The sequence below is a fragment of the Melopsittacus undulatus genome, chromosome 7 (assembly GCF_012275295.1).
Source record: "Melopsittacus undulatus isolate bMelUnd1 chromosome 7, bMelUnd1.mat.Z, whole genome shotgun sequence".
NCBI classification, from domain to species: domain Eukaryota; kingdom Metazoa; phylum Chordata; class Aves; order Psittaciformes; family Psittaculidae; genus Melopsittacus; species Melopsittacus undulatus.
Window position 1 is genome coordinate 34670338 of NC_047533.1, and position 15741 is coordinate 34686078.

The following is a 15741-nucleotide window of genomic DNA, read 5'->3' on the forward strand; positions in this document are numbered from 1 at the left end:
TCTTGTGCTATCGCTTGTTATTTGAGAGACAAGACCAACACCCACCTCGCTATAACATCTTGTCAGGTAGTTGTGGAGAGCAATGAGGTCTCCCTTGAGCCTTCTTTTCTCCAGGCTAAACAACCCCACTTCTCACAGGACTTTTCCTCTAGACCCTTCACAAGCTTCACTGCCTTTCTTCAGATATGCTCTAGAACTTCAGGGTCTTTCTTGTAATGATACTGCATCAGAGTACAATGGCAGAATCACACAGTGTGGGACGTATGGACAATGACATCATGTCAACTTGCAGTTTATTATTACACCTGTTACACTGCCAGCATTACTGAGTCTGAATTTGCTCCATTAGGCAAAAGTGCAGGGTAACAGGACTATTGCCAAAACCTTTGTGATAAATCTTAATTAGAATACAAGCCCTTTTTTGGAACAGAAGTGGATATGCTCCTTGACAGATTAACTTTTTTAATCCCTTGAAATCTTGTAAAGTCTTTTTTAACCTCCTGACTGTCAATTACATGTTCCTACATCCTTCTGTGTGAGGATTATCTCTCTCAATGAATGTTTTATTCTCAGTGCCACCAGGAATAATAGCATGTGGCATCCACTACACCAATCAAATGTTAATAGTGTGCACTCCTGAAACAGTGCTTTGCGCTTAGTCTGAAACACAGCAACAAGATCTTTGCTTAAAAAACATTAACTGAAGGCATTATCCATACAGATGTTCCTGCAAGAGACAAGAAGGTATATTTAAAGTTCATGCTTCAAGACAGAGATGTTCAACATGTTTAGATTTTACACTATTTCAATGAAAGATGTTAAAACCACTTTCAGACCAATTCAGCCCAATAAGGTGGTGAAGCGCAACAAACTTAATTTTCTGACTATTTATTCTCTCTGCCTCCTGGTTTTGATTGTGGTAAACATAAGAAATACCATTATTGTTTACAAAATATTTTCACACCAAGGAGGCACAATGAGCTCATCAGCAATGCTGTAAATATTATATGAAATTCATGCAGGTATCTAAAAGTCATGGCTATGGGATACCATGGAAAATAAATTTATCCCATGTTAGACAGCTGAAAAATCTCTGCAATGCACAGTCACTGAAGTTCCTAGCTGTAATATTAAGCTTCATGTTAAAGCATAAAGCTGACAGTCACATGCATCTGAATACTGCCATTTCAGAAATGGCTGAAAGGAGATGCCTCGACTGATGTTAGTAAGTCATGGCCTACAAATATCAATTATCTGGCTTTGGTACTTAGGATGCTAACAACCTTTAGAAATTTCAGGAGGTGGTTTCTGCCTGGTAAAGAAGTGTGCTGTATGGCATTCACCAGGTATATGACCACACACTAAAAGCCCAACTAAAGAGACTACATACATGATCTTCTGTCCCAGAAGAGCAACATGTGGCACTGATGTCTAAATCAACAGGCAAGCAGATTTTGACAGACACAGAGTAGACACACACAATGGGGAGGCAGAACCCTGCGCACAGCATTGCCATTGGAGGCATCTGATACCAGAAACCTTCAATCTGGGAAAAGAAAGGATGATAGGAAACACAGCTGCTGCCTCCATATGTCCTAGCAACACCTGGAGCCTTCCCTAAAAGTCCCATGGATTGTTATTTTTTTTTTTTTTAAGTCAGATATGTAACTCACAGAATCATAGAATCACAGACTGGTTTGGGTTGGAAGGGACCTTAAAGATCATCCACCTTCCACTGGACCAGGTTGCTCAAAGTCCTGTCCAACCTGGCCTTCAACACTTCCAGGGACAAGGCAGCCGCAAGTTCTCTGGGCAACCTGTTGCAGCGTCTCACCACTTTCATAGTAAAGCATTTCTTCCTAATGCCTAATCTAAATTTACCCCTTCCAGTTTAAAACCATCCCCCCTTGTCCTATCACTACATGCCCTTGTAAAATGTATTAGCTACCTCAATGCCTTAAATTTGATGGAAAATTTGATGTGAGAGCATAAACGTGGCAAATTGCAAAAATCTGCCACATATCTGCAGACAGGGAACATATTGCCAAGCCCTACACCTCAGTGACGCTCCAGTCATAGCTAAGGTCCCAGCACAACCTTGGGAAGCTGACAGAAATGGGGAGAGGGTGCGGAAAAACAAAGGTTCTTGATAAAACTCTCAGTGACAAAAGCATTACAACACTCAAAAATGCAGGTCAAAAAGAAAAAGTTACAATAAACAAACAATGAAAGTAAAGGTGATTAATGGCAACTAAACTATATTCTCCCTCATGCCTGTTAATTACAATACCTACGCTGGGTATTGTAATAAAAATTCCATTTAAGTGGCATTATTAATTAAGCTGTTTTCCTCATTCCTGGCAGTAATTGAGCTTTACAAACAGCAGAATACTGTTAACTTGGCACTGCAATCAAAAAGAAGTATTATATTGTTCTTCATTGATAAAGTAAAATAGATTCCTTTTGATTACAAATATATTTAGTCATTGCTTTAGTCACAAAAAAATCCATTCTATAATTGTCACAGTTTTAAGTCCATTAGTTTAGGGGAGGGTGACTATCTCCTCTGCCACTGAGCCCAACAGGTCCTCCACAATCTGGAAACAGATGTGAATGCCAGCACTGTCACGCTAAATCCCTAGTAACATAGGAGAACCGCAGACAGCAAACTTGTAAACAGCACTGGAGTCATGGAAAGTTAAGCTCAGTTTGCAGAAATAGACAATTGTCTAATCTTTAAGGATTACTTAAATTCAGATGCAGGATAGTTAACTGACCCTTGGCTGTAATTTTCACACTCTGCATCCCTCTGTATCAGCCTCCTCTAACAATGAAACTTGTTTTTTCCTGTCTCCTTCTCTTTCTACCTTAAAACCTCTTAAGTTGCTCTATTACTATGCTCATTCAGTTCTTGAGATAACTGGAGATAGTTGTCTATTATTAGAAATCTATCAGCACATAAATTTTCAGCTTAAGTATCTTGAGAAGATGAGAAAACAGTAACATTTTCAGATGGACCAAAAGCACAAATGCACAACATAATAACCACAATGTATCCATTTTTATACAAATGTGGAAAATTATCTGTAATTATCAAACATGGCTTTCAAGTCTGGTATCTCTTTGCCGCCCACATTCCATTTGCAATTTTCATTATGACTGTATGGTCATCCCTGTGTCATAGCAGAACAGCAGTTTCACTGCTCTCAGAGAATGGAATATAAACCAAAATACATGTTTCCCCAGAAGATATTTCAGTTGTTAAGTCTAAATGTTAGCTTTCTTCTCTGTTCAAAATGGATTGGCTGAACTGTTCACAGCAAGCTGTAGTAACAAAAACAGTCCCGTGGCCTTTTTAATTAAATAAAATTCTTTTTCCTTTTTTTCCCTACAGAAGAGATGCCCCTCTGCTACCACTAATATGTAAACACTTGCTTTATCACAAAGAATAGCTGGCTGGTGTATATGCTTGTTCTGACCATTTGCTACAGAACTAAGGCTAACAAAATGATCAATCCGAAGGTACACAGAGGGTAAAACGCTCAACAGACTTGGAACTATGAGAGATTATTGTGAAGAAGTAAGGACAGCAGAGGCCTAAGTAGGTCAGGTCTCACTGTGTATTCAAAGAATGTTTTATGTTCATAGAAACCTATTTAGCAGACATAAGACAACATTCGTGACAGATGCATCCAATCTTGCAGTGTACAACTCTTCAAGCTTATTTGACTGAATCTGATATTGTGTCATTCCAACACTGACTGAGGAAAATGAATTGTGTATTTGGTTCTATGCACAGTGAAAATAGCACTAGTCTTGTGTATTAACTTAGACAACATCAGGACAGATGTCCCCAGATTCTCATTAATTTCTTTTATCATTGTGGAATCCACACTAAAGAAGAAATAATTACTACAGTACCAGCCTGTTAATATAGCTCCTCAGAGTTCGTGCTATGCAACATATTAGAAATCATTCCTGACTGACATGGTTCTCTATAATTGCAAGGTGATTTTTTTCTGTTAGAAAAAACCCTACACCCAGGAACAACAAGCTCCTCCCCTTAATAAAACCAAGAGTTGACAGAGAAGATCCCAATAGGTAGAACTGAAGGATGGAGGTTACATACGAAACTGTGATTTGATGCCCATGTTTGACCTAGGAGCTGCTCTACAAAACTTTCCCTTCATTCACTCACTGCAAGTGACGGATGCTGAATGAGGCAGTAAGCCACAGGGAGATGAAGGATTAAATTCTGTTTTGTCTTGCACATTGTAAAGCTGGACTCTATTTCTGGCTCTCACACAGACTCTGTGTACCAAGTTTGGGTAACAGTATTGATGTGTATACAAAAAGAGGTCAAACTAAGGCAACTTCATATTTCTTACTCTTTCATGGCTTAAACTTAATACGCCTCTTCCTAGTCTTCCAAACAGTGAAAAAGAATCTAAAATGTTCATGTTGAGAAAAAAATGGTCCTTTTCTTCCTTGGTTGCAAATCTGATTATGGATAGCAGTTAAGCAAATGAGCAGCTTACAGAAATTCCTGTGTAATCTTGATCCCAAAATGAGGCACTTTATATTCTTTATTTCCCATCTTTTTAACCCATTATTTCAGAGAACTTTTCTTTGAATCCTTTAAACTAGAGCTGATGTTTAATTTCACTCTTCTGTATGTTGCTGCGCTGTCTTTTGGTTTAGCACTTGCATATTTCTGTTGCTTAACTCTTTGTTTCTCAACCATTTAACAGTAGATGAAGCCTCTAAACATCATTTTTCACAACCCACTTCTATTTTCTCTAAAAATTAGCAGGTCTAGCTGACAGGAATGGTACACTTGAACATTTTGTACACTGCAAAGTGGTTGAGAGATACAACTAGGGCTAGAAAAGCAAGAATATGCGTGAAGTGAGATTTTCTTTCCTTTAGACAGACATAACATTTCCAATCCCCTGTGACCCTCAAGACTGTATTAAGTGGCTTTACAATGCAGTGTTTGCTATGGTCTCTACCCATGCTGACACCCTCTGCTCTCACTTCCTCTTTGTAGATGTAGGAGTTTTTCTTCTCAGAGTGATGGAAGAAGTGCAAGACAGACCAGACTCTCGATGCAGCTTCTTCCTCAGGGTGGGCTAATTGATAGAGCAGTAATTGACTGAGTAGTTCTGCAAAGGCAGACATGAAGTCTAGCAAACTGTCTCTTCTCCCTTATGTTGCCTGAGCAAAGGCAGTGGGTTCCGAAGTCACTTTTTCTACTCCATACGCACTGCAACTATGCAACTGTAACATGTCATGCCTGGGCATGACATGTTCATCTCTCTGCCTTTCTGAGAAGGGCCTGGTTACACCACCATTCACCAAGTGAGTGGTCCTATTACTTCTTCAATCTGCAGTGGCCACAGTCATAGTGCTGATATCAGCCACACTGTTTCTCACCAATGTGTACTGGCATATTTTGCAGCAAGTGCTGTAGCATTTTCACACTTGTGGCAATGTCTCCCTGTGAAGTTCAAAATGCATCTCAAACTTGCTTTACAAATGTGACATGCCACCTTAGCTGCTGTAAACCTCAGCAGACAAGCCAGACCACTGTGTTAGAGGCATGTCACAGGGTGCTAGAGGTCACACAATACTGCAGTCCTCCCCATCTTTTTATGAAATGACCAATTTCCTACCCAGTCATTTCCCTTTCACACCTATGTTGTGAAATGGTTAACCACGATGAAAAACTGTTTCCATCTTACATTAATGATTTTCACTGATTTATACTTGGATGGCCTATTAAATGGCGAGTATTTCTGATATTACATCTACAGAGATGGTAAAACCACATATATGAATGAGCGCAATCCATTCATAGTTTTATGGACCTGAAGCTCTCTAGAGAGCCTCCCTGAGTGCTGGATTTTACATTTAGATTGCTGAGTTAGCTGAAATATGTGTAATATCACCAGTAGGCAAAGAGCTCCCTATTGACTATGGGCAGAGGAAGGCCCTTGTGCACTGTTTATTTCAGCAAGGACATGAGCTGGCATGTGCCCATGAAACAAAATGTTGTACAGCTACATTTGGGCTTTTTTTTTTTTTTACAGGGTATGTGAATAAATGATGTGGGGAGCTGAAAGCTCTCACTCAATGGAAAGCTTGACTCTTTTTCCCAAATACAGGAATAGAGATGCTTATATTTCTTAATGTGCTTATAGGACAAATAGTCCGGCACAGCTATCTTCCTGTGCCCCTCAGATTCATAAGTAATCTGGCTCTTTTGGGGCCAGCAAAGTGTAGAGCTCAGCTCAGAATGAGGTCTTCAATATTTTACTATTTGTATGGCTGTTTTTCACAGTTCCTGACAGTTACATTTCATACTGAATTCCTTCTTTCGTATTTATGTATTTATTTAGTAGCAGATATTTGGTTCTGATGATTTATGAGGCAATATGATGGAAACTGAGCAGAATTACTGTGTTTTATAAATGAGATTATTTCAATCCCACTTTAAAAAAGAAGTAGTGTTGAAGCTTAACTCTAAACCACACCTTTATATTCCTGTGTACATTCGTGCAATACCCCTACAAATCCAATGATTGAAAGAGGCTTGGCAGCAGTGACAAGCTCTAGATGCATACAAGTCTTTTGTTCTTTGGGGTTGGCAGCTGAAGTGGGAAGGCTGCTCAAGAGGCTCTGCTTTGCTGAGGCAGAGAGGAATTTCTCCAGATACTCAGCAACTCAGTTTCTTGCATTTTTCACAGGAGCTTCATCCCAGTAAGAACTACTTCAAAGGCTTTATACAGCTTATGCTGTGTCTTGGATTGAAATGTAGCAAACCTGTTTCAACAAAGGCAATAAAGATTTAAGGATCATAAGGCCTTCTAGGCTTTATTACTAACTTACACTGATTTTAAAGAGGGAAGGAAAGAAAGATTGATTCTCCCCTTTTCTTTCTTTTCTTCTTAAGACTATGAACCTGAGTGCAGCTAATGCCAAAAACCAGACCCTTATGCTTATTTTTACATAAATGCAGTGACTTAAGCTTCTAATTAACAAATTAGTCAAAAGAAAAGTATTTGAAGACAATTTATGGAATAAGAGGTGAAAAAATCTGTAAACTAGACCACAGAAGTTACAAGCACAAAGAGAGCCTATTCTATTGCCGTATTAAAGTCAATGACATTTTTCTCACAGCCAAGCACTGCCCCCATTAATTGCCTAAAACTCAAATTATATAATATTTATAGCGTATGTTTAAGAAATTAAATAATTAAAGAGATGAAATAAAAGAAATCCTCTAAAATAAAAACTGGGAAATGGAATATAACAAACAAATAGAGAAAAGAGAGAATAATTAAAAATAAACAACCCACAAGAGAGGAAGAAATCTCCATCTTTTCTGTATGCTGTCCTTTTCGACTATTATTTCCCTATCTTGCAATCAAAAGTCTGTATTCGGCTTTTGCTCTATACACAAACATACGTGTCTGTAATGAGTAAATAAGTGATAGTTAACATTCCTAAATGTTGTATTAGTTTCTCACAAAATGAGAGAAGAGTTCCATGGATATGCTGCAGGTTATAGCAACATTACAGAATTTTTACAGCCGGTATTTCAAAAATACTTTCATAGGAATTAGACGTTACAGAGCTTAATTGCAGTTCAAATACTTCTTTGAAGTTAATTCACCCCTTACCGCGCTATAGAATGCTTGCAAAACATTCAAATTTGATTTTTCCTCTAAACAATTGGGACTTTTCATAAAATTATTATTGTGTTTTTTACTGTTACCAAAAACATTGACAATTAAAGGTTAGTATGTCACAGTTCATATACAATCCATCAGACACCCCTGTTCATGGTGACAATTATACAAAAATGGGACTCACCTATAAAGTAGGACAGCAGTATTGCCAGCAGCACTGAGACCCCTACGGCACAGAGTGCAGTACATTTCCAGCTACAGTACTTTGAAGACTTCTTGAATTTAAAAGCACTTCTGGATAGAGTGTTCCTAGGTAGTGGCCGAGTAGGAGGGGAATAAACAGAGCCGGATGCCATTGTGTACCCTGGCGTTGCAGTACTGAACAGCGGTGTGGTCCCTGTTCCTGTTTTGAATAGGAAATGCCTGTGGAAGAAAGAGTGTATGGTAAAGCATAAAAGTAATTAAAGATGGTGCAGCCATATCTCTTCTGTTTTATGTGGTCTATTTTTCAAATAGCTAACAACATCCAATCTAGAAAGGGTCATAGAAGCAATACTTGTCATGACACTCACCCACGGAAAAAACCCACTTTCCCTTTAAGAAAAGACTGACTCCTCCCCCCTCCCCCCCATCAATAATACAGGAAAAAGAGCTACCCAAAACACAGTATGATAGGGAGGAGGTCTCTCAGAGTTTATCCAACAAGTAGGGACAGGCTTTCTGCTGCTATTTATTTTTGTTGGCTTCTGCTACAGACTACAGGGAACTCCATTAAAAAGTCAATAATGAGCAATGTGACCATAGCCCACACTACTTATCACAGTTTTCCTGGGTTAAGTACAAAGAAAACAGAAATCTCTCAGATACAAACTTTTGGCAACTTTGCCAAAATTAGTCAGTTAAAAGATTATTTTTTTTGGTCCTAAATACTCAGTTTACTAATTCATATCTCCTTGCACATAATCTTACTGTAACAAGATCTGATTATGGATACAGCAGCTTTGTTACAGCCCAAGGAAGTACTCTGCAGAATTAGATTTAGTAAGTGCTCAAAAAGAACCACAACCAGTAACAGAACTGAAAAGGAAAGCCAAAGTTAAGACACACTCAGTGAGTTACCAGTAAACTTAATTTCTTTCAATTAAAATTTCTAAAAGAAGTATTAGTCCCTGGGCCTGTCTACAGTAGAATCCTTTAATTTTAGTCCATGCAAGCATAATTATTTTGGAAGAGCCACTAAGCATGGCATACGCTACTTGGAATTTTCCTCTTGACACAGGTATACAACTCTATGAACAACAAAACTTCAGCCAAACAAAGATCTTTGCACCCGTTTGTTTTCCACCAATTTGTTATGTTGGCAACTGTGTAGTGTAAGGTTTGACCTTAGCTCATTAGGCTTTGCAGAAGGAATACATTATAGCTAAAAATGGTAAGAAAGCACACAGTGGAGAATCTTGAACTTACCAAGCGCACAAACAGCTAAACAGAACTAGACAGGTGTTTGCATTTTTTAATAGGTAAGAGACACTCATGAATTGCTGATACCTAGATCCTCCTGAAGCTCAAGGGCACGCCTACACCGTGTTTGCCTACTGCATGCAATCTATAAGGTATGGGTCAGAGGATCTAGTACCAGATGAGCTAGCTTTGGAGTGGAAAGCCCTCTAGTTACACCATGTGGCACTGTGGACTGCTTCTTAGCTGACGGGACCTCCAACAAGAGCCTTGCTTGGATCCCTGCATAGTAATGAAGCAACCTGTACAGGTATAGCAGCCTTGTCAGAAATGCACTAGAGAGACACTAGAAATTAATTTATCCCACTGCAGCCTGAGAAAAATACCAGCAGTTGATAAACAAGGTTTGTTGTTTGCAGGTGATTTTGCCATGGAGGTTAACAGATGAACTAGAACATCTTGGCATAAGCCTCTCCTTGAAAATATTGGCATTATAAACACAATCCTATGAAAGATGCTATATGGGTTACTTCATTTTGAACAACATTAAACTTGCTGGCAATAACAACACAAGGATATGTACTAGATCTATTGATGCATAACAGCACATCACAATTTTTCTTGGCTTCTCAGCTCAAAGGATTATCAATGATTTCAAAAGACAAAGCCCTGGTGGTTTAAATCCTCTCTAAGAAGGTACTTCGTTAAAAGTTGTGACATTTTCTATGTAATAAACACCAAAATAATAGTAACCAGCCTCATGTAAAAAACGTTTTACACCCTGCATCATTACTGTGATTTACAGACTCGCAGAAGCATATAGATTCATTAAGTCCTGATAAAGTGTCTTACCCACTTGGCTATTACTGCTTTCTCATTTTTGCCTACATATGGTAGATGCTATGTCCAGGCATACTTCACAAAGGGTGTCTACACAGAACTCAAGAAAATGCCGAACAGAAAGGTAGCCATTTCTCTTTCTGTGTGCAGTGTGTACTGTTTTGGGGGACTGACAGCAAGCCACACTGTAGATATAATAACACCCCTCCTAAACATCGCTTACATGTTAAAAATAAGAAGCTGCCTGACCAACCTGCAATTTTCACATCCTCCTGCTCTTGCAGGTAGAGTCAACAGACTAAAATGGAAACTGGCATTATACAAGCACTTGAACAGAACTCCATATACTTTTAAGCTTTAACAAAATAATGCAACAAAACAGTTGGCTTCCTCTGATCTTTTCCTTTATTTATTTATTTTATTTTTCCCTCCAAGAAAGTGAGAGCTGAGATGTTTTCTTTGGTACAGCACAGCCCACTACAGACTGTAATCTGTATCCTCAAAGCCTTTGAGAAGATAATCCCACAGATAAACTCAGGAGATGGCCGCATATATGTGGTGCTGTGAGCTGTCATAGCTCTTATAGTTCATCTCGGGCATCAAGGCAATGAGAGGAAATTGTAACTTTTATATGTGAATCATAGAATGATTTAGTTAGAAAAGACTTTTAAGATTATCTAGTCCAACCATTAACCTAGAACTGCCAAGCCCATCACTAAACCATAGAATCATAGAATAGTTAGGATTGGAAAGGACCTCAAGATCATCTAGTTCCAACCCCTAAGTACTATATCTACATATCTCTTAAACACCTTCAGGAGATGGTAACTTCACCACTTCCCTGGGCAGCCTGATCCAATGCTTGATAACCCTTTTGCTGAAAAACTTTTTTCCTAATATACAATCTAAACCTTCCCTGATGCAACTGGAGGCCATCTCCTCTTGTCCTATTGCTTGTTACTTGGAAGAAGAGACTGACACCCACCTTGCTAAAACCTTTCAGGTAGTTACAGAGCGCTATGAGGTCATAGAATCATAGAACAGTTTGGGTTGGAAGGGACCTTCAAATGTCATCTAATCCAACCCCTGTGCAATGAGCAGGGACATCTTCATCTAGATCAGGTTGCCCGGAAACACATCCAGCCTGGCCTTGAACATCTCCAGGGATGGCACATCCACCACCTCTCTAGGCAACCTGTGCCAGTGTTTTGCCACCCTCATTGTAAAGAATTTTTAACTCACATCCAGACTGAAAAATTCTCAAGAGTGCCCTTTTCTCCAGGCTAAACAGTCACAGTTTTCTCAGCCTTGTAAGACTTGTGCTCTGGACCCTTCACTAGCTTTGCTGCCCTTCTTCAGACATGCTCCAGCAACTCAGTATCCTTGTAGAGAGGGGCTCAGAACTGAACACAGGATTTGAGGTGCAGCCTCACCAGTGATGAGTACAGGGGGACAATCACTTCCCTAGTCCTGCTGGTCGTACTGTTTCTGATACAGGCCAGGATGCCTTTGGCCTTCTCGGCTGCCTGGGCACAAGCTGGCTCACAGTGGCCATCAATCACCACCCCCAGGTCCTTTTCCTCCAAGCAGCTTTCCAGCCACTCTTCCTCAAGCCTGTAGCACTGCATGGGGCTGTTGTGGGCCAATTACCTGATGTAGCCCTTTGCCTTTTGGAATCTCTTACCATTGGCCACAGCCCATTGATCCTCTGTAGAGTGTTCCTACCCTCAAGCAGATCAACACTCCTGGCCAACTAGGTGTTGTCTGGAAACTCACTGAGGGTGCATTCGATCCCCTTGTCTAGATCACCGATAAAGATATTGAACAGAACTGGCCCCAGTACTGAGCCCTGGAGAACACCATTGGTGATCAGCTGACAAATGGATTCCAACTGAACATCAACTCCATTCACCACCACTCTTAGGGCAGTTTGGGCCATCCAGTTTTTTATCCAGCAAAGAGTACACCCATCTAAGCCATGAACAGCCAATTTCTCCAGGAGAATGCTGATGGAATTAAGCAGTAGGAATTCAGCAGTGTGTAGTCCTAGGCAGCACACAGCAAAACTCACTTTAAGCTATTCTTCCTTTGCTTCAAATCCTATGAATACAATACCAGAGTGGTCACAGCAGCTGGCTGGAAAATGCCTAGGGAAAAATAATGACAGAAACCCCAGTCTGGCATCTTCTTCTGGGTTAAGAAAATTTGTTTGGATCTCTCTATTCCTAATGAGTGGAGTTACTAACAAAGTTGTCAAGACTCTCCTACTACATTAACTCCGAGTGAGAAGTATTTAAAGTGTAATGCTATCAGATTGCACATCTTGTCTGCTTCACTGAGCCATGCCAAACTGTGCTCCTATGAGACGCTCAGAAGGTTATGGTATCTGACAACAAATCCAGGCTGCTTCCAGATAATGCTGAAATTCTTATGCTCTTGAAATATAATCCATTCACAAATGATTTTAATTATCTATATATCCATCTACCTTGTATTTTCAAACCATCGAACTCGAATAGCTAATTTCTGAAGCCTAAACTGTTTGCACTACTTGAACAAGCAACTTACTGGCAATTACACTACATTTCATCTCATAGGGAGCTTATAGAATCTGCAACAGTGTATCTTCTATTCAAAATTGATCATCTAACAAGCATTTGCTAGACCTTCATGTAAGCAGCACTTTAAATATTTTATTAAGCTCTAGAGTACAAAAATCTAGTGAATCATGCTAATGTTTTAAAAGACTAGCTCAATTTTTTTCATTAAATAATTCGATTCACTTTTTAAAGTGAATAATACTCTACGCTTAGGCAATATATATTTCTGTCTGCTCATTCAATAAATGCTGCTATTAAAAAGTGCAGCTCAGCTTAAGATTTCAGGGAGGGAAAAAATCAGTATGTAGCAAATCTAAACTACAGACTGGTAGCAAAATACAAAGCTGTGTTATAAACTAATTTTTGAATGCAAAGACAGCTGGAAATTCCCCTTATTTCCCAAAGGGTAGACAGTTTATTTAAGCTTCCACCCTTAAAAGAAAAGACAGAAATACATCATCAAAAACATTGAAGATGGCAGCTCAGAAAACAAGCATGGATAGAAGTAAAATAATCATGCTTTTAATTTAACTCTGTACTCCCTGAGCAGCAAGTGCTGGTGTGCACCTGCTGACATGCAGCTTTTTCCTCCTCAAGTTGAGGGGGAGGATGCATATCAAATAAGATTTTCCCTGTACTGACACATCCACTGTGGAAAATAAAACTGAAGCACCCACTACCAAATTCAGTAAAAGGGAAAGCAGGAGGGGGAAAAAAGTGATAAAGAAGCCCATGAGTTAGACAGAAAGATTAAACTGACTGAAAACTGTGTCTTCAGAGAAACTGAGATAGATAATCACAACATTCAAGGACAGAAATGATCAGACCATAAGCCCAAATACTTCTGATATAAGAAAGCCAGGTGTCCAGCAACAGAATGTGATTTAGAATAGCTTTCTTTATGAAAGGATGTGTGACAGAAACTTTTGACCTCGGTTTAGAAGGAAATGGATACTATGCATCAATGAATGCAATACAGCATAAACACATCTGGAAAGCCCTACATTCCAGACTGAGAGATGCATAGATATTATACAAATAAACTATTCCACATTACTTTTAAATAGATTGGTCTCAATTTGTACAGAATTATTGCATAATTTTAACATTCCCAATATAATTTTTACATTAGATATATGATTCTATTTACTTATTTATTTTTAGTTTATGCTGAAATTGCTTCACCTTGCAAAATATTTAGCATGCTCTGTAGCTATGATTTCTCTGGGTTTTGGCATCACACATAGAATACTTTGTATGTACTTGGGAGACATGTAAAAGAGCCTACCTTATCATTTCCAGCAACATTCTTGGCAGCAGTTTTGTTCTGTTCTGAAGTATTTCATACAGCTCAACCCATGGCTATATGAAATTGCCATGAATTTCACGGCAAGTATGTCACAGTGTACTAAAAGTCACACAAGACTTTTACAAAATTTGTACTAAATACAGAATTGTCAATAAGGTCCACCCAAATTCTACTGAACTGTTGCAAGTACATCAGAACATACATCTCATTTTATCACCTTGCCAGTGAAATTTAAAGGCAGCTATTGTTATTTTGTGCAACCTTATTATTTAGACAATGACTGATGTTACAGAATAATTGCTAGGCCATGTGCATATACAACAATGAAACACTCAACACAAGAGCTACAATACAATCAATCCAGAATAAAATTTTATTTAGAATATATGTGCTTAAAAAATCTAAATCCCTTCCTCCCAAATCTTTGAATCTTGTGTATTGTTGTATACTACCAGCACCTGAAGAATCTGGAGCATAAAAAAGTCTCTTAGCTTGATTATGTTTCTGAATAGAGAGATTCATCATGGTCACTAACAAATGTCCTAGTGCCATTGCAGTATAGGTTTTCTTGCAGTATTGTCTCTTATGCTGCCCTACATGCTGTTTGGTCAGTTCCATGATGGTATTAAAAATACAAGGCTCTTCAGACAATGACAGAACACTACTGGAAGACTACTGAGCAAGAACAGCTATCACATTCAGAAGACTGCACTACAAAAGGAATTCAGTGTTAAAATTATCTCTGACCCATGCTTTTGCAGGGAGTCTCTAAAAACAGTGTAAGGGGTAGGATTCCTGCAAGCATATGCAGGATGAGAGCAAGTTAGTTCATTCCAGAAATTGTGGAGGATGATAATCTTATTTGATAGAGAACAGATACATGTGCAAAATCTGTGTGTAACTGTAACCAAATAAGCAAGAGTCAGGAATTACCACAGTAGGGCAGATCACCAGGAACAACACCCTGTCTGAAAGTGACCAGTACAAAGGGGGGAGGAACTAACAGTTCACTCTTTATAATCCAAAACTCATGCTTGTATTCATTCTTGTGGTGTTTTGTTCTGCAGGCATCGTGTCAAAAATTTATTTTCTTCTTCAATTTAAATTTAAATACAACTGATTGTTCCCTTGTTCTTGTATAATGAGTATGTACTGTTTGCACTACAGTATATAAAGACAAGTTTTTTAATAACATAACTGTTTGATTAATTGTATATTTTTAGTGTAAAACATACAAAAGCATTAAAAAGTAATTGCCTGAAGCAAAAAAGCAAAATTGGGCTCTTTATGGAACAGGCAAAGGCAACCATGGAGTTGAGGAAAGCTATTTTCAGATCCCTGTTGTTTCAGTGCAAAATGTAACAAAAGTGACATTTTGAAAATGAAAGAACAGAAAATAACTTGGGGAAAGGTGGAAGAGGAAAGAAAAACTACCCCTAACATTTTCTGCATTTGCTTCTTGTACCCATAGGTCCCCAAAGACCCAGAAATATTTAGGTATACTCATGGCTCTCTAAGTATTTCTTTCAAGTCATTAACAAGTCCACTAAACTGTTATATTTGACTCACCTGTTCTCCCTGCAATGTGAGGAAAACCCTGGACATACTAGCAATTACCAACACAGGAAACCAATGTTGGCTCAAAAGATCACTGTACTTTACTTGACTCTTCCAGCCAAGGCTGGAAGAGTCTGTTTTCAGTATTCACAGGTTAAATGCTTTATAAAATGAGCACACCAATTTTTACACTGTGGATAATACATTAATCTTCTCTTCCAACCCAACTGAAATCTACCGGTATCTAACTCCATTAAAAATTATTTGTCTCTAAGGAGTGTTG

General features: G+C 38.7%; 1 protein-coding gene across 2 annotated transcripts in view; it reads right to left on the reverse strand.

Moving 5' to 3' along the window:
• Nucleotides 1–15741, reverse strand: part of TENM3 (teneurin transmembrane protein 3) — a 321907-nt gene that overhangs the window by 112246 nt on the left and 193920 nt on the right. For both annotated transcript variants that reach the window (XM_013129075.3, XM_013129074.3), the window contains exon 4: nucleotides 7879–8117. In XM_013129075.3, the coding sequence (XP_012984529.2) occupies nucleotides 7879–8117 (239 nt within the window). The remainder of the gene's footprint in view (nucleotides 1–7878; nucleotides 8118–15741) is intronic.